The sequence below is a fragment of the Podarcis pityusensis genome, assembly GCF_964106645.2.
Source record: "Podarcis pityusensis genome assembly, chromosome: 6".
Lineage (NCBI taxonomy): Eukaryota > Metazoa > Chordata > Lepidosauria > Squamata > Lacertidae > Podarcis > Podarcis pityusensis.
The window spans coordinates 62,019,722-62,039,664 of NC_138030.1; the positions used below are offsets into that span (position 1 = coordinate 62,019,722).

Genomic DNA, 19,943 nt, shown 5'->3' on the forward strand with positions numbered 1-19,943 from the left:
AATTGTGTCTGGGATTCTGAGGGGAGAAGGCAGGAATTCAATCACATCAACTACTGAGAGACACACCATTAAAATGCTTTGAGTTCAGTGACAACTTAAGTCATTACAGTTCACACCAATAAAGGTTCAGGACTATGTACTATGAATGCCTTCAACTTCATAAAAACTTTTTAAAAATAAAAATTCCGACTCACCTGAAGTCTCTGGAAACATCTGGCAACTTCAGGTCTTTTTTAAGTGCATAGTGTGAGATTGCAAGCACAGCCATCCCCAGACACTCATTTTCAATTTCATTAATCTCCTGGTCATTTTTCGGATCCCGAACAGGTGCAAAGCATCTTATCAAATCATTTTGTCCCTAATCAGAAAGCAGGAGAAACCTGTTTTTAGCTAAAGGCATGGCTATATCATTTCAACCACCAGAAACCCATGAAGAAAACTATGTGAAACATTTTATAGCTTGAATCAGCAAACGGGCAAGGCCACTTCTTCACGACAAAAAATAAATAGTTAACACATATAGGGTCAAGAGGCCCAGGTGTATGATGCAAAAAGGTTCACAAACCTAATTTACTTATATCACATTATCTATAGGTAACTTTTCTGCAGATGTGCATCTAAAGAAATATAAAATTAAAATGAATCTATTAAAAAAATTGTTGAATATTTAGTCAGTAGCAGCCAGTGGTGTGGGTGGAGCAACATGGCTCCCCCTGTTTCCCAATACAGTGTGTCACTGGCACTTATTGAGAGGGAGAGGCAAGGTGCAGGGAGCTCAATGTGCAGCATGTGGAGGTGGGAAGCATCATATTGGCTCCACTGCCATGCACAACACTGGGCGAAGCTCCATGTGCCCTTACCCTTGGCAAGCACCAGTGGCCCACCCCACTTCACTAACCACTACTGCATTTAGACAGTGTACGAATTGAGAACTTAAATTGGATTTTATATGGATCATTTTAAAAATAATCGATCAGGTCATGAACATGATCATGAGACCCACCTCCTCCTGAAGAAACAAATAGAGTTGTACTGATAATTTTTTTTAAAAGGATGCTGCTGCTATACCACCAAACATAAAATCACTCTCTAACTTACCTGTGCAAAGATATATTCTAGAGAACTTGCATCAAGTAGAGGTGTTCCTTCTTGTGCTAGTTTCTTCTCATAAGCACTCTTTGATTTCTTTGGAGAATGTCGCCAGACCGGGGGTTCGCTTTCGTTTGTCCCATGCCAATTAGTAAAGTAAAACCTTGAGGAAGTAAAGAATGGGACTTCAGGAAACTATGTGAGGTCATGTGCAAAATTTAACCTTTTTAATATAAGACTGGAAAATAAGGACTCAGCAAATGCCAAAATAGAAACTGGTCAACAAAAATAACATTCAGCTAATAGGAATGGCAATTCGCTCATAACCACTCAAGTTGAGGCTGCTAATTTAAGCCATCTTAGCAAAGCCATCTGCAGCTGAACTACCTAGTCTCTTATACTGCTCCCCCTCAAGCCCCCCAACCTCCTTGTGCAGCCCAAGCCAGTGATGGCCGTACAACCTTCTTAACACAGAAATTCCCCTTAACGTGACTTAATCCTAGCAACTACTTCCTGCTAGGCACCAGTATCACTCAGAGTAATGACCACACAAGGTTGGGCAAAACAGAACACTAAACTCCACCCAATAGGTTTGTGACCTTGGGGGGGAAATCCAATTTACCATATTTAATATCTGGTACAGTACTGTTTAGTTTAATTGTGCCACTAACAATACTGTCACTGAAGCGATGAAAACAGAGTAAATTTAAAAGAGCATTCTGATAAGCAGGTGGTGCTATCCTGTTCACATGGGTCTCTGGAGCAGAGTGGGCAAGAGTGAGCTGTATACTGGAAAGTCCACAGTTCAAATCCTCCCCATGAACTTACTAGGTGGCTTTAGATTTTGTGAAATGTAAGTAATAAAGGAGGATTCTGATGATAAAGATCAACTGAATTAGAGCTGGGAGGTGGGTGGTATAATATGTATGCTCAGGAATTAAAAGCTAGAAAATTAGACCGTGTGTGTGTGTGTGTGTGTGTGTATACATACTATCTATCTATGCGCCTTTTAGGTAAAAAATGATGCATGAGTCTGGGAATGGCCACATCTCCATCAGATCAGCAGATATACCTTCTCATCCATCTCACTGCTCTACTTTATGTAGCCTGGAAATACAAACCATCCTAAAAAGGGTGTGTGGAAATGAATATGAGAAAGCGGCCATTAATTTGCTTTTTTCTTCCTTAACACATACACAATCTTGCATCTTGTATCTGTTTTTACTTTGCTGTTTTTTGGACTGTAGCCAATTTCTCTTTGTGCTAAATAGGACAACCCCGCCAGGGTTCAAAGAATACACTTTTGCAGGCTACAAAATGCTGTAACAATTGTTCCAATGGCAGTCAGAGATCAACGTCACCTCAAAGACCACGTTTCAAGAAACCCACAGTTCATATAAGTTTAAATCCTTATACACAGAGACTATAAGAAGTTCAGATCCTCCTGTAGTAAGTAGGGTTGACATACATCCGGAATTTTCCGGACCTATCCGGAATACCGAGGTTGGCAGCAGTGTCTGGGTGGAAATTGGCAGAATGTCCATGAAAATTCGGGTGTATGTCAGCAGTGCCATTTTTGTCAATTTTTCATAAAAATAGTTCAAAAACAGCATTTTTAAAAGTGATTTTGGAAAAAAAAAAGCTGAACAACTAGGGGGATGGGAGCTCTGTCCAGATTGGCAGTGTTTGAAACATGGCAACCCTAATTGTAAGACTACATCAAACCAAATAATTATGACTTTGTGCCTGGCTTAGCTATTCATTGAACTTATACCTAATCTTCTCTCAACACCCCTGGAAACTCAAGGCAACAATCAAATAACAAAAGTTACAATAAAATCATTTTGTGTCATAAGCAGTAAGACTAAAACCTTTTCAAACCTTTCAAGTCAGACTCTTGGAAAGAGATATCCAAGGCTACAGTCTGAGGACTGGTTGCAAATTGAATTAAATACCATATTCTACAGAAAGTCACAGGTATTTGAAAAGATTTAACAATGGAATAAAAGTCTTGTTACATGTACCTCATGCGATAATGTACTCGGAGTACAGTTTTGTCATCTATTTGGAAGACATGATTCGGGGCATACCACAGCTTTGTGTGTTCGTCAAAGAGTGCAAACAAGTTGTGGCACAATGGAGATATTGCTGTTAAAAGAAAACAATGTAAGTTCATCAGCTTGGGGAAAAGCTCACTAAATATGTATTCACACAAGTACTTAAAAAGAAAGAGGTGATAGGGAACTGAGCAAAGCACAAGACACCTAGAACTAAAGGGCACATTGCATGTGAATAGCAGCCAGTCAGCACTGTGTGCCAATCTTGGGGGGGGGGGGGTGTTACACAGTACTAGACACTTGTGAGGACAAAGTTGGATAAAACAAATACAGAAACTTCAGCCCTGTTTGCATGTTAGCAATCATGAGAGAAGTGGGAACTGTTTTGACATAAGTTGTCAATAGAAGAACAGAGGAGATATTAAACCATCCTTATGAAGGCAGCCTTGTTTAGGGAAGCTCTTAATTTTTAACAGACTATTCTTTTTTAATATTCTGTTGAAAGCCACCCAGCCAGATGGGTGGGGTATAAATAATAAATTATTATTATTATTATTATTATTATTATTATTATGCCACTGCAACTACCCTTCTGAAATTTGACAAGATGCATCCCCTCAGAAGGAACTACCATGCCTACAAATATCACTCAATTCAACCAAAATATAGCAAAGTTATTGCCTGTTCCTTTTTTTTTTGTTGGGGGGAGTAGGGTATCTAGGACAAAACCCCTTAATTTGGTGGATATTGGTCTGCACAGGGAAAAATCCATCTACTGTACTTCTGTCAAAGGGACTTAAAAAAATTATATCCATAACAGCGAGTGTGGGAGGCATGATACTTTGTTCTTCAGTATCAGGATACAGGTCTGCACCCTAAACCAAATCTGACAGCCTCAGAATCACTTCAGATCAAATGTTGCTCTTTTCCAAAGCAAGGTACAAACCGAATATTGTGACCAGTGCACACCTTGCTAAGACGGAAGAGAACATATTAGGGAACAGGACATATTAAGGAGGACTTAGTGGGTCACATTTGTACATGGTGTCCACACAAGCAGAGGCTAAACTGAGAATTTGTTAAACTAATAATTATGAATGAAAAGGGGGGGCGGGGAAGCTAATACAATATCTAAAGGAATATTTTTTTAAAAAAAATCAGAAAATTATTCTATTTAAACCAGAAAAGGTAGTTGAGAATGGAATAGAATGAGTTTGAGTGTTGGCGACTGGTGGTATCTTCTTTTTGGGACTGTCTGTCGTAGTTTAAACCAAGGCTAAGGACTGGAGGGATTGTGTTCATTGTTTGATTGCCTCATATTGTGCTTCATACTTACTTATTTTGTTTTTTATATGTTGCATTGTATATTTGTAAGTCACACTGAAAAGCTTTTATAAAGCTACTAAGCTTCATAAATATTATGATTATTTTTGCGGCAGCATCCTGGAGGGCCCAATCTTTCACTGGATAACACAGTGAAGCCATGAATTCTTGGCCAACTCTAAATCCATTAAGGGAAAAGAAACTCTAGTTTTCTCAAAAGAATCACCTACAGGGAAAGAGTGTTCCAAAGGCCCACAAACAAGTTTAAAAGGGTGGGAGCTGAAAAACCTGTTTGGGAAATTTTGGCAGACACTAGGCTACAGCACACCAAGCTAACTGCATTGGCATTCAGGTTAAACAGTAGTATAGAAGACAACAAAAAACTCACAGCATTTCCGGGCAGATTCAATGCAGAGGTCTTCTGCTGTATACCTGCCAGACGTATACCTAAGAGAAGGCTTCTCTTGCAAATAGAATGCTACTTCCAGGCCTGGTTCTTGAGCTTCTGTGTTCACTTCATTTTTCCTGGAACTTCTCAGTTTGGCACAGAAAGCCATGGCTTTGCAGTCTTCTCTTACATTAAAAAACTATATACAGGTACATGAAAGGGGAAGAACCAGAGAACAGTACACAGAAGAGTTAGATTGTACTTCCGTTTTCTTCTTGTCTTGCAGCTAAGGTTGTGTAGGCATCTGGGGATAGGCATCAATGTGAGAAAAAACTCCAGAAAATACTATTAAAAATAAAGACTCTAGTAACTATGGTCAATTTTGGATACACAGTTTTCTTGCAACAATGAGGTGCTAATGAAGAATCCTATCCAGCTTTTAAGGCACAAACATTTTTGGCTGGGACTGACAGTCAATATTAGTTTCTTGATTTTACAGTGGCACCTTGGGTTAAGTATTTAATTCATTCCGGAGGTCCATTCTTAACCTGAAACTGTTCTTAACCTGAAGCACCACTTTAGCTAATGGGGCCTCCTGCTGCTGCCGTGCTGCCAGAGCACGATTTCTGTTCTTGTCCTGCAGCAAAGTTCTTAACCTGAAGCACCATTTCTGGGTTAGCGGAGTCTGTAACCTGAAGCGTATGTAACCTGAAGCATATGTAACCCGAGGTACCACTGTAATTGCAAATAACATCAGCTATTCTGTTTGGGGCCTGGGATAAAAAAAGTTTCAGTGCACTGTCACAGCAAGGCATCTTATCTGGAACTGCTTTTGCTCTTTCACCTGCTTAGTGAAATGGATGGCTTAATGCCGTTTCCTGTGTGTAGACACTGTACATATTTCTATAAAGTGTTTTTAAAACTTAAATAGTGCTTTCCTCCAAAGGTGGGTGGCACATACCAGATATCTCACTGCAGCAGCCAGCTATGGGCAATTCAGGGGTGCAGGGTAGCGAGTGGGCTGAATGCTGTACAGGTGGCTCCAGCTATTGATAGATCCAAGACCAATGTACAGGTCTTGATCAATGGAGAGGGGCCAATTTTAGAATGCTGCTAGTGAGCAAGTCAAATGGTAGCTTCTCCTCTGCTCTACACCCTCTCAAGCTCTGATTCTGGTTCTATGTTTGCAGGACCATCCACTTAGATGCCCTCTCACATGGCGCAAGCCACTACTAACAGCACACACACTCCTAATGATATAAATACCAATATAGTATTTCAACAGTAAAAGGAGTACACCACCACAAATTTGACACTGCTGAATTTGGACTCAGCAAGTTCTGGGACTGTCAGTCGCCACAGAAATTAACAGATCCACCTCTGTATCACCAGTGGCTTCCTAATTCAGAAGGGGTCACCCATGCGGACGAGTTGTTGCATCAATCTAACTGGATTCTGGATTCATTTGTGCTCTGCATAGCATTGAGACACACACTATTGTTTCCTGCTTGACTTTGTGACCTCACTTTGTTGAAGAAGAAAAAAATCCTTTCTCTCTGTACTCAGGACATACATGCCTATCCACCTAAGTACCACTTTGAGCAACTGACAAAGTGGGCTAACCAATTCTTATACTATAACAAATTGAATCTTTAAGTTGCCACAATACCACATATACTATTGACTGGCAGGAAACAAGGACTAAACTGATTTTTTAGAAAATGGTGTGTGGTTTGGTCTTAAATTTGCTAACACTGTAATTACATTAAAATACATACCGGCATTTATATGGCTGTTTGAACTTCCAAGCCAGCTAAATAGATGTGACTTCAAGATAATCCAGAATTTATTCAACCCTGAACAAGAGAACAGAAAATAGTATCAAATCCTGAAATTTTAGGCTACAGGAAAATAATGCCAAAGATAATTTTCAGTTTACCAGAACAGGGTTTTAGGAATGCTCTAAAAATACGATACTTTAATCATCTAAATGTTCTAAACTAGAGTGGCTATATATTTGAGGTGGGGAGAGAGAGATTTCCATTCTGTCTATAATATAGCTAAAATACAGAGGCAAAGCCAACTTTTTAAAAACTCTCATCCATGTCTACTGATGTTCCAAACATCCCATGTTATCATTTTACAACAGCAAGGAATCTTTTTTCCATTGGGGAGCCACATGTCCTCATGGACAACAACATTTAAGAAGTGGTGGGATCAGTAGGTGGAGCAATGGCTACATTTCAATCATAGGCAAAAGTAGTTGAGAATGTAAAGCAGGATTGGCAAGGGTGTGGCCTGGGACAAATGGTGTAGCCCAGTGGTTTTCAACCAATGTGCCGTGGCACCCTGGGGTGCCTTGAATGATGGTCAGGGGTGACATGGGCAACACTGGCCTCTGTCCCTCTTTCCTTCCTCTTCACGTCTCTGCCTCCCAAAGGATTGCACAGCTGTTTGTTGCAGCAGCTCTGGCTACAAGCTTCCCAGGCAAATTGTGCCTCTGGGGCTGACCAGGGATGCTTCCTAGGCCGCTGTGGGGCAGTGTAAAGAGGCACCTCTCTTTGGGGCAGAGGGGGGAGCTCAGAGACCAGGGCAGCAGCTGTGGCTGCCCAGAGGCCTCCCGAGGAGAGGAGGCTGAGGGAACACTCCACAATGGAAGGTGTTATAAAAGGGTGAAAGGCTGCCAGCTCTGTAGGACCATTTTGAGTCCACACCCCCTTTAGAACATCCTAGTATTCCACTCCATAGGGTCTCACAGCAAAATTAATTTCTCCTGAAGACTACAGAATCTAGACACTCATTGGAAATGCCTTGTTTTTTAATAATAACTTAATAGAGGAACAATACATTTGAAAATTGATTATACCACAACCACTGAAACATTTGTGAGAACTACTATCAAGGAAGAATACAGATTTAAAGATGAAAAATAAAAGCTACAGCTTTCCCGAAAACCTCAACTCAAGTCAAAACTATTGCTTTTGAGAACTGCTTTCATGCTACACTTAACCCTTAACTCTGGTCTCCAATTATAGCAACTATTCCAGGAATACAGAAAGTAGTGAGTGCAATTCTTTTGCAATAATCTTCTAGGGGCCAAAACAATCAATGCCCAGTCAATAAGTACTTACTGCAAAGCTGTCCTCATATTCTTGTATTCAGTAGGATTTTTTTATTTTTTATTTTTAAAAAGCAGCTCTTCAGCAACAATCTAGTCAGTGGGACATAGTCATCCACAATATTCACCTTGGTTGCTGAGTACTCCGTATCCAACAAATGACACCATTTAGCTAGACACTTAATACAGTTGTATCATGGGAGAAGAAAAGAACAGAAATCTACACTTACGATCCACACAAACAATACCTTGTATGCTCACGAGCATTTCTACTGCTTTGGGAGAATCATGCCAGGGTGCAAAGAGCAGCTTCTTCCACCACCTGCTGCAGGGATTTGTGTAAGGTGGGGGTGGAACCTCACTGCATCTTTGGCTTGTTGTTGTCTGCTCTCTATGGCAATGGTCCCCAAACTGCCCACCCCGCACTCCAGACTGGCCACAGACCGCTTGAATATTACTGAGGGTTTTGATGGGCTGCTTAAGGATTTTCCTGCTGTTGTAGCAATTGTAATGCACTGTGTTAGGTGCTTTACAATTTTTAATTCTGTGGTCCATGCTGTAGACCACAGGGACAAAGCTGACTGCACTTTGGGAACCCCTGCTCTATGGTGTTCTATTAATATATATTCGTTGGCTAAGTATATTTAAAAGCAAGTGACAACTGTAAAGTATTTTGGGCCTGGCTCCATATACCTCGGCAGTCGAACACCTTGCGAGTCTTGGCTCCCGAACGCTGCAAACCCAGAAGTGAGTGTTCTGGTTTGTGAATGTCTGATCAGGTTCCGGGGGTTCCGATTGGCTGGAGGAGTTTCCTGCAGCCAATCGGAAGCTGCGCTTTGGTTTCCAAATGTTTTGGAAGTCAAAAGGACTTCCGGAATGGATTCCGTTCGACTTCCAAGCGGTTCTCAACCTGTGGGTCCCCAGATGTTGTTGGACTACAACTCCCATCATCCCTGAGCTCTGGCCTTGCTAGCTAGGGGTGATGGGAATTGTAGTTCAACAACATCTGGGGACCCACAGGTTGAGAAAGGCTGTCTTAAAGCAAGACCAATAACCTTGGATGGTGTGAAAAAGCACGTAATATACTGGATATACTGATGAATAATTATTCCTCTACTTGAAGCAGTAGATGTGTTAGACATTAAGAACTTAATATTATAATGGCAATTGTTTGCCCGTAAGCAGTAGCTTAATTTAGCTACTGAAAATAGTATGACATGTAATCCAGAATTTAAAATTACTCTTAAAATATTAATGTTGGAAGGCAGCTTTAGGGCATTAGGTAGTGTTTACAGAAATCTATGGCCAACATGAAAAATTTACAGCATTATAATATCTATGTACTGCTAATGGAGCTATTTCACTATTGGAAGAAGATTGCAAGGACAGCCACTAAAATCACAATTCTTTTATGGATATTAATGGAGGAAAACATTAAAGGATTCCACTGTTAACTTCTGTGGACAGGAAGGGAAACCAGTTCCTTCACAACTGAATCTTTATCTTGTTACCCAAATACTTCTTAGTAAATCTGAATAGCTGCAACTCATCTTCCCAACCAATTTTTAAGAAGTGTTTCAGATTTGGGGAAGGCAGCACATAAATAAACCAAACAATTATTTTTTGCACCCTACTCTTCTAACCAAAGGGCACCAAAAGCAGATAATTTTTATTACAAGACTTTTATGCCACTTTTCAGGACTGGGGTTCTTTCAAAGTAGCTCACAATTAAAACAACAGAAGCCTGCCCATTATCAATACAAGCATTAAAACCACATTTTAAAAAAAGAAAAACTCACAAACATAAAAAACACTGAAGGCCAGACAGAATCACTTTGCCACACAGGCCTAATTTAAAAGGTGTTGTGTTGTTTTTTTACACAGCACACTTAAAATTCAATAAGGAGGGAGCCAGCTATACAGCTAGGGCAGGGTTTCTCAAACTTGGGTCCCCATCTGTTGTTGGACTACAACTCCCAAAATCCCTAGCTAGCAGGACCAGCGATCAGGAATGCAAGGATCCTTTTCAATTACCTCCGAAAACTATTCCAATGCACTAATCATCTGGCTAAGTGTTGGGTCTGGTAAGCCCCAGGATCCTATCTGATCAAATGCTGGCTTTTCCCTTGTCAATCATAGTCTTCCTTTCCACTAGTCATAGCACAGTAGTACAGGTCAGCAACAAGTGAAATATGAAGTGGCTCTATGGTTGGCAGCACAGACTGACAGCACAACCAGCAGCTCATTTTATGATCAGATGAGGTACCTAGCACAAAATACACCAATTATAAATACAATCAGAGCATTTGAAAAGAATAACAGCTTTATCTAGATTGCTTTCAGTACTTACCATATTTTTCCGTCTATAAGATGCCCCCATGTATAAGACGCCCCCTATTTTTGGGGACTCCAATTTAAGAAAATGGGGAGAGATGTATCCGTGTAGAAGATGCCCCCAAATTTTTGACATTTTTTTAAAAGGAAAAAAGCCCTAGTCTTATACACGGAAAAATACGGTATTCAGTCATAGTACAAAAGAGTTCAAAAATGTTCTGTGCTTATTTAAAAAAAAAAACAACCAACACCCCTTTACTGATCAGCTATTGCTATAGAATCACATTTACCGTTTAGTTTTCACACAAAGATATGCATTTGACCAACTTTATGAGGGAGAAATATTAGATTGCACTATAGACCATAAGCCTCAAAGAACTACAACTACAATAGTTTTATTGTTAAAATAACCATGATTTAAATCAGTGACAGAGAACCTGTGATCTTCCAGATGCTGCTGAACACCAGATCCCGTCAGCCCCAGCCAGCATGGCCAGGAATTATGAGACTTGCAGTCCAACCACTTCCAGAGAGCCACAGGTTTCCTACCCCTGATTTCCTGTTTCCAGGAAGTGTGGGAAAAGGAAAGCAGCCTTTCATAGTACATGGAGTCTTTTTGGAGTGTCACATAAGGAGACACATGAGTCAGAGCTACTCTGGAATTCAGCAGATCTGTTCTAACCTTAAGATCAGTCTATTCAAATATCTGTACCTCTAGGATCCTTATCTAAGGTAGCCACGTTCTATTGGCCAGGCATTTCTTCTGACTAGGGAGGAGAATCCTTCCTCTGCCCCACACACATAATTTATAGCAAGGTATGGGACAAATCAAGAAAATGGGGGCCTGAAAGGTGTCAAAATGCAATAGCCAACTAGTTCTGTACTGCCTAAGAAGGAAAAGAAGACCTTCTCAGGGCATCAAGTGAAAAATTCATTCTCTCTCTCTCATCAGATATATTTTAGGGATGTAGCTAACCCTGTTCCCTCACCCACATGCAGATGTTAGAGAACTGTTTATTTTGTTTAGTTTTGTTTCTCCTCATCCTAACCACTACTTTTCACCAGTTGGCTTCTACTTCCCCTTTGAATGATGGGGTTTGATTTTATTTCTCTGAAGAAATGCTGAATTTGCTAAAATACATGTAGGGAGAAAAGCTGATTATATTTAATGTAACATGACCCACTCCCCCCAAAGGGTGCATGTATGAGGCCTTTGAGAAAGAATTATATATAGATATGGTCCAAGATCATGAAGGAGTTCATCATTTCTAAAGGAAATTGCATCCCCCTCTCCACACATAAATATTAGCAAAATGTTTAGGTGAAGAGATGCAATGGCATGCACACATACACACACAGTCACACACACGTGCGCAATAATGAAGAACAAGCGTAAAGTCTGCCTTAATACAGGTGCCTATTTTAAAACAGTATTTTACAGAAAATCATAATCATATTTGCTCAAAAGGTCTTGTTTAGCCACACACTAATGCACTCTACGTAATTCCAATTCAGCTGGTGCAGTTCTGGGTACAAGTACAATGGTACCTCGGGTTAAGTACTTAATTCCTATCGGAGGTCTGTTCTTAACCTGAAACTGTTCTTAACCTGAAGCACCACTTTAGCTAATGGGGCCTCCTGCTGCCGCCATGCTGCCAGAGCACGATCTCTGTTCTCATCTTGAAGCAAAGTTCTTAACCCAAGGTACTATTTCTGGGTTAGCGGAGTCTGTAACCTGAAGCGCATGTAACCTGAAGCGTATGTAACCCGAGGTACCACTGTACAGTCTTCCCTTCCCTTCTCACCCCCCCCCACCCTGCCCTATAACATGATGAGATCTAGAGAAAGACCTACTGGCAGAAGCATTTGGGGTACATGTATGCCCTGCATTCCTCAATTTGTCTCACCACTAAAAAAAGTTACTTAAAGTACCCGTGAAGCACCTTATTTTTTGCTGATAGAAATATATCCATGTAGAAATATATCCATGGTATAAGGTAAAGATAAAGGGACCCCTGACCATTAGGGCCAGTCGTGGCCGACTCTGGGATTGCGGCGCTCATCTTGCTTTACTGGCCGAGGGAGCCAGCGTACAGCTTCCGGGTCATGTGGCCAGCATGACCAAGCCGCTTCTGGCGAACCAGAGCAGCACACGGAATGCCGATTACCTTCCCGCCGGAGCAGTACCTATTTATCTACTTGGACTTTGATGTGCTTTCGAACTGCCAGGTTGGCAGGAGTGGGGACTGAGCAACGGGAGCTCACCCCGTCATGGGGATTTGAACTGCTGACCTTCTGATCAGCAAGCCCTAGGCTCTGTGGTTTAACCCACAGTGCCACCCGCGTCCCATGGTATAAGGTACTTACTTACTAATGGGGGTTTTTATATCAGAACCCCCAACACAAATCAGTGTATGAAGCAAAAGAAGAAGACATGCATAGTCCTGAGAAGGCTGAACTGCTGTATAAAAATACATAGAAGATAAGCTAATGTAGAATTATTTATCTGGGCAATTTATGTAACATAAACATTCAAAGAAAATTCCTAAGCAGTTTCATCTTTTTCATGAGACCCTATTCTAGTCTATCACTGCACAAGTACTCATTATAATAGGCTCCTCTGGTCCCTTCAAGTATTCAAGATAGGACACTTTCACACGCAGTCTTTCACACACGCAAATCCACTTAGCATCAGAGATCTACCATGGCTCCTGCATTGCTATAACACCTGCAACAGCTTCAGCTAAAAAGGTGTGGTTTCCTGTACACTTTAAAAAAAGAAAAGAAAGAAATGCATTACTTTTCTCCATCTGTGGGCAAAGTGTATACGCTGATGCCCACACTGCAATTCATATATTTTAAAATCAAGAGTCGTTTTTTAAAAACTGCTTACACATGCTTCAACAATTAGGTAATTCACAAGAAATGTGTTTTTGGCAGCAATCTACAACACAAAAAACAAAAAAGTATTTTGACATCAAATTCCAAGTAAACAAGCATAGGAATGAATGGAGCTTAATGGGACTTACAGGTAAGCATGTTTAGGACTGTCTGCAGTCATAGTTACCAACAACTCCTGTAGCTAACATGCAACTGTTTAATTTTAAAGGGAAATAGACTGATGCTCTTACCCCATAAATCTTATTGCCTATGAAGAGAAGGGCTTCAGGCAAGTTACATTTAGATTCTTCATTCATCCCACCTTGAAGACTTATAGGTACATAATAATATTTTAAATATAATAATAATAAACCCAAAGCATAATACAGTTCCTTTTAAACCCCTGATCTCTGCACCTGACAAGCCAAGCAGCCTGCTTAAAAGACTGCAGTCCCATAATATGTGTCTGTCTCTCTCATCAGGAAGAAATACCACTACCCAGTGGGACTTACAAACACAATTGCAAGAATGCTTGCTCCGTAGTATCCTAAATGCCCAGTGACATGCATGAATATAAAATAGGTGGAAATGCACAGTCCATTTCAGGTATTTCTAAGATGACCAAATACTGAGCTCATTAGTATGGGGAAGGGGGAGAGATGATTTCAAATTCTGTTTTCCATTGCACAAAGTGGTACTACCTAACTTTATTATGGTAATTTCATCCACATCCATATTTCTTCACTTTGTCAAAACTATAAACTGTAACATTGTAACAACTGGCTCTACCACTCTAAAGAGCCTAACAGTTTGTGCTTTGGTCACATTTTAGCCAGTATCAGTGCTGATTAACAGCAACACATTTTTCACCTGGTGAAAGTAAGTTTCACCTGGTGCAAGTTCATCAAGCTCATTCTGTACTCATATTGCTACTTTACCACTCCTAAAATCTGAAGACTAAGATGTATACCCTAAAGCACAGTAGATTGAGCAGTTCAAAATAGGCTTCTTAAAAGTACATTTAGCAAAACAACTGCTACTATTTTTCTCTATGACACAGAACTGTTCTTTCACACGAAGTCAATGTCCTTATGCAACCTTGCTAATTGTGCCCGTTTCAGTTCCTCTTTCCTCCCCTTCTCACACCATTTGTCCTAGAAGGACAGCTTCATTTCTCTGGCCCTCCCCCAAGCAAAACACAAAACAGTAAACAGGGAACTTCCTGATGCTACAGCTTTCTTCAGAAGCCGTGCCATGATTCAAGATTAGGACTATTAGTGCCCTTTTTCGAATTCTGTAGTTCAACATACAAAACCCAGCGATCGGCAACAGCTGCAAGTTCTTTTCTGGTTTTAAAGAAACCATATGGTAAATTGTGTGTGGACGGGGTCATCTGGTTATCGAGAACTGAGCAAACACACACACACCCCTCACTATTAACACCAAGCTGTCTCAAGAACACAGACCACCTCTGGTGCGATTATAAACAGGATGTCAGCCATCTCCACTTCTGGATGTTTGTTACCAAAGCGCAAGGACGACTTGTGCACGCGAGCTGGCTATGTATGCAGAAGGGAAGGAAGCGGGTTTGCTTCTCCTCTCGCTCTTCTCTTTTTTCTGCAAACCTCTGGTCTCGTACACATCCCCAGCAACAAGTCCACCCGTCACCCCCCCCTCCATCTCTTTTATTTGGGGGTGGGCAACAGTCGAATTTCTTGGCTTCTGCGTGACCGACCCCCCCCCACGAAGCCGCCTACCACTTAGTCGGGCCACCACCAACCCCCACCGAGCTTGGTGCCGCCTACTCTGGCCGGCAGCAGCAGCAGCAGCAGTTCTCGAGGGTTTCAATTTCCCCAGTCCTGCCTGTAGGGCGCCGGGGATCGAAAGCACCGTCCAAAGCAGCAGCCCTTCCCGGGAGCTCCGGCCATTGCCCCACTCCTCGGAGGGAGGGAGGCTGGCTGGCGGGTTTCCCCTTCCCAAGGCGGTCCCGCCTCTTGCACTGAGTCCCCACCCTTGGAAAAGCACCGCGGGGGCGGGGGGGGAGCTTTGTGGGCAGGAGACCCCGAGCCCTGTCCCGCAAAACGGGCAAGCGCGACCCCCAAGCTGGGCGGGCCAGGCTTCTAAGATGGCAAAAGAAGAGTCACCCCCCGGGGGGGGGGGACGGACGCCATTCACCCCGCAGCGCCCCGGGGTAGGAGGAAAAGAGGGCTCCTTTCTCGCCCTGCGCCCCTCGACGTACTCACCGCTTCCATGGGCGCCTCCTTGGGCGAAAGGGGTTCCGCGCTGCTGCTGCCCTTCCTCACTCTCTGCCCCACATACTTTCCTCTCCAGCCAGAGCAAGGAGGGTGGGGGAGAAACGCGGGGCTTTCCAGGCTCAGACCCCAAGGGGAGTCGAGGTCCGCTCCCGCCCACGCAGGATGGCGACGGACCCACTGAACCCCTCCGCTCCTCTGGCCGACGGCTGAGTGAGGAAGGCAGCTCCGCCGAGCCAGTGCGCAAGCGCCGGGGGGTTGCCCAGCGCAGGCGCACTGAAGTTTCCTCAGCCTTCGCTACGTTTTCGGTCTGTCCAGCCCCTTGTGTGTGTGTGTAGTTTTTTTTTAAAGTGACGTATTGTTCTGCAATTGCTGTTGCTGGAGTCCCTTTCTCGTGTTGCCACCCACCGAACCTCTCCAGAAGGAGGCACACGTAGAAGGGCCCCAGAAGATGATCTCAGAGTAGGTTCATAAGGAAAGAGGCAGTCCTTGAAGTATTGCCGTCCCAAGGCTTCACAGGTCAAAACCAGCACTTCGAATTGGGCTCAGAAACTAATTGGTAGCCAGTGCAGTCGGACCAGGTTCAGTGTAATAGGCTCAAAGTGTTCTGCTCTGATGAGCAACCTGGCTGCTGAATTCTGCACCAGCTGAAGTTTCCGAACTGTCTTCAGAGGCAGCCCTATGTATAACACACTGCAGCAATCTAACCTTGAGCTTACCAGAGCATAGACGACAGTAGTTAGGCTATCCGTGCCCAGATGGGGCGTAGCTGGGCCACTGCGCCATCTGAACCTCGTGAGACAGCAGAGGATCCAGGAGTACCCCCAAGCTATGAGCCTGCTCCTTCAGAGGAAGTGCAACCCCATCAACAGCAGGCGATCTCCCACCCATCTGGTCTAGGGAACCACCCACCAACAGTGCCTCCGTCTCATCTGGATTGAGTTTCAGTTTGTTGGCTCTCATCCAGTCCATTACCGAGGCAAAACACTGGTCCAGCACTTCCATTGCCTCACCTGCAGATGCAAAGGCGAAACAGAGCTGATTGTCATCAGCTGATGTACTCCAAACCTCTGGATGATAACCCCACCCAGTGGTTTCGTGTAGATGTTAAACAACATACAGGATAGGATTGAACCCTGCAGAACCCCACACTGAAGGTTCCACAGGGCTGAAAAGCATTCCCCAAGCAACAGCCTCTGGGAACAACCATCCAAGCAGGACTGGAACCACTGGACATTCACTCCAGAAGGATACCATGGTTGATGGTATCGAAAGCCGTTGAGAGGTCGAGAAGAACTAACAGGGACATGTTTCCCTTGTCTCTCTCTTGACAGAGGTCATCTTACAGGGCGACCAAAGCAGTTTCTGTGCCAAAACCAGCCTAAACCCTGATTGAAATGGATCCAGAAAATCAGTTTCTTCCCAAAGCCCCTGGATCTGGTCTACAATCTGCACCTAGATGGAGGGCAGAGTGGTAGCTAGGGGGGTGGGGGGCACTGGGTGCCACACTGCAGGGGGTGGCACTTACTCCGCCAGAGCCATGCATCTTTCCTGGGAGCTATTGGGTGGCTCAGGCTCCTGCAGGCTCCATGCTGCCCGGAACAGCAGTGTAGCCAGGCCTCCCCCTCAGCCACTCTGCAGTTGAGGGAGATGCGGTGGGCGGACTCTGCACTGCTTGAAAAAGCAACGTACCTGCACCACCCTGAGCTCCCTAGCTATGAAGGTCCGGCTTCCACCAAAGGAGCAGCATTAGATTAAAAGGACAGAAAAAAGGGGGTGGGGCATCTTCTGTGTCTCTTTGTTCAAGCCTGTCATTCTGCTCCTAGGACCTCCCCCTAACCTACCTCATTCAAAGTTGAAAAGCTAAACCTCTGCCCACTAACACCCAGCAGAGCAGGGGCCCCATTCTCCCTTGGCTGAGAGTCATACCCTAGCAGTTCTTCTGCCTTTATTACTAACAGCTTGCACATTTTAAATAGTGAGCATGTTTGTGCAATTGTTACACAACACCACTTTCTTAAACAGATGGGTTAAAGAGGAGGCATTTGTAAAGATTCATATCAGTGTATATCTTGAGAAATTATCTAATGATGCCAGACCCAGTGTGGTTAATAGAATTTTTCTACAATCAATCATTGTTTGAGTGACAAAAAAACTAGAAAGCTCTAGAATAAACAACCCTAGAGGTTAACTGACTCAGAATGAACTTCTAGTGATTTTCTCATCCTATAAACGGAGGCTGTGTATATATTACCATTTACTCCAGCTCCAGTGGTGTTTGAAGCCAAGTACACATGGCATTAGCCACAATCCATATGCATCCAGTGTGTGCAGTAATGTAAAAATGTGACCTGAAATACAGGTGGGGGGAACATCTTCACAGATGGAGACCCTTCAGCAAATATGAAGGATAAGAGATTTTAAGCAGCAAAATAACTAGCTAACAGCATGTTCCTAACCATTTCTACTCAGAAGTAAGTCCTACTGACTTCAATGGGGCTCACTCCGAGTTAAGTGGGGTTAGGATTGCTTAAAGCTGAAAGTTCCCAAAGACATTAGATAAAACAATCTGAAGTTATAATGAGATAAAAGATAGTATGTACAAATATGCATTCATCTATCACTGCCTGAAGAAGGCACTCAAAAGCAAAATGGAAAATGAATATTAGCATTCCCAGGTAGGAAGTTCAAGCACCAATGAATACTATAGGAAATTTATGGAATAATACACACCATGGCATCCTTTTTGAAGTGATAAATCTTATACTGGATACCCTGAACTAAACCCAGTTTAGTTGGCACATATGCAACCAAATGTGCAACCAAATGGCAAAATAGCATGGATTGCACAAATCAGTCAATGTTTTTGTGTATTTATATATTATTGCTATTCACGTTCTGCTTTTCTGTCCTGCAGCGGGTCTCAAGAGATAATGAGTTGATTAGCAGGGGGAAATAAGCCACAAAGGGGAAGGTAAGGATTGACTCAGTCTTGCCATAAAACATTATGGCACCAGAGTTGATGAGAACTAAAAATTGTCAGCTCCCATCTCTATGTCAAACAACAACAAGAAGCCAACTGTATGGATCCAGAGCAGGGGACATTTTGCGTTTGAGCTACAAGGTTGAATTTGGTCCCTGGTTCCCAGCTCATCATCAAACAACACGGAAGACTCTTCTTCAGGTGTTGTCTAACATCTTCACTGTAAAGTAAGAACACATAGAGAGAAAAATGTTTGGACAGGGTAGATCTTCTAGACAAGGGAAGGGCAAAATTGAGCGGCAGGGGAATTGTTTAGCAGTGTTCTGTAAGATTTCCTCCTTTTTCCTGCAAATGACACCTACTGGCACTGGCAGAAACTCAACAGATGCAAAAGGGGTGTGTGAGTTTGTGTAGTGTAAGAGGATTTTACCAAGCAGAAAAGGAAGACAGCAATGCTTGTGGTAGAAGGTGTGCAGAATGCGGTACTAGGATTTAGAAGTATACACCTCCACCCTGCCCTCCCACCTCAGGCCTTGAGCCAAGCTTAGGAATCTTATAGCTCTGTCGAAATCGGCCTCCCCGATTCTGGTGGCCTTCGGACATTTAATCGGCCCCAACTCAAATTGTTCCAGGCCGCCTGCCACGCTGGCTGGTACTAATGGGAGCTTAAGTCCAACATCATCTGAAGGGTGCCAGCTTGACGAAGGCCGCTCAGCGGAAAGCCCTGGTCTGGCCATCCATAGACAGAGATATAATAATAATAATAATAATAATAATAATAATAATAATTTATTATTTATACCCCGCCCATCTGGCTGAGTTTCCCCAGCTACTCTGGGCGGCTCCCAATTAAATGTTAAAAACAGTACAGCATTAAATATGCTAAACCCGAGTAATCCACATCTTTTCTAGGACAGCGTAGCAAGGCAAACGGGAGCTAGTCTCCTCTCTCCCTCGTTTTTTCCACCTATGTTCCATAGACTTCGTCTCAGCTGCACGACACGTGCAGAAACACGCGTCCTTTTCGTTTTGTTTTCTCGCCTCTGCGTTTCGGCTTGGCCCGCTCTCTCCAGCACGGCTGCACCGCTTGCAGGCGGCTGTTCTCCCGCCAGGGCGTTGCAGAGCCGGCCTGTGCCCTTGCTGATGCCAAGCGCAGCAAGAAGACGATGCGCCCTAGGACCCGGGCAGCTGCAGTGAGCTAGAAGAAGAAGAGGCCGGGCGGAGCCTCGCAGCCCTCGGTGCTGCGTGTACGCCGAGACGTCACTGCTGGAAAGTGGAAGGTGGGCGGAGGAGGCGGGGAGAGAGGTCTTTACCGAAAGTGGACCGCGCTTGGCGGGGTTTGGATGTGATATCCTGGAATTCCCATCAAGTATTGATTTAGTTGTGAGATGAATAGATCAGGTTTCATGCGTGCCACTAACTTTGTCGTGTCTCCCCGCTTGCCTCGAGTCCTTTGCTGGTTTTCAGAGGCTGGAGTGGGGATCAATCCTGCGCTTGCTAACCTTTCGCGAGGACCTGA

General features: G+C 43.4%; 1 protein-coding gene across 1 annotated transcript in view; it reads right to left on the minus strand.

The window, feature by feature from the left end:
* The window catches only part of JAK1 (Janus kinase 1), a 34,327-nt gene extending 18,659 nt beyond the window's left edge, over positions 1–15,668 (minus strand). The window contains exons 1-6 of the mRNA XM_081011735.1: positions 15,433–15,668; positions 6,636–6,713; positions 4,858–5,056; positions 3,114–3,237; positions 1,099–1,252; positions 195–358 (exon numbers count right to left, since the gene is read on the minus strand). Coding sequence (XP_080867861.1) covers positions 195–358; positions 1,099–1,252; positions 3,114–3,237; positions 4,858–5,056; positions 6,636–6,641 — 647 coding nt within the window. The 5' untranslated portion in view covers positions 6,642–6,713; positions 15,433–15,668. The remainder of the gene's footprint in view (positions 1–194; positions 359–1,098; positions 1,253–3,113; positions 3,238–4,857; positions 5,057–6,635; positions 6,714–15,432) is intronic.
* Positions 15,669–19,943: the final 4,275 nt, after the last annotated feature.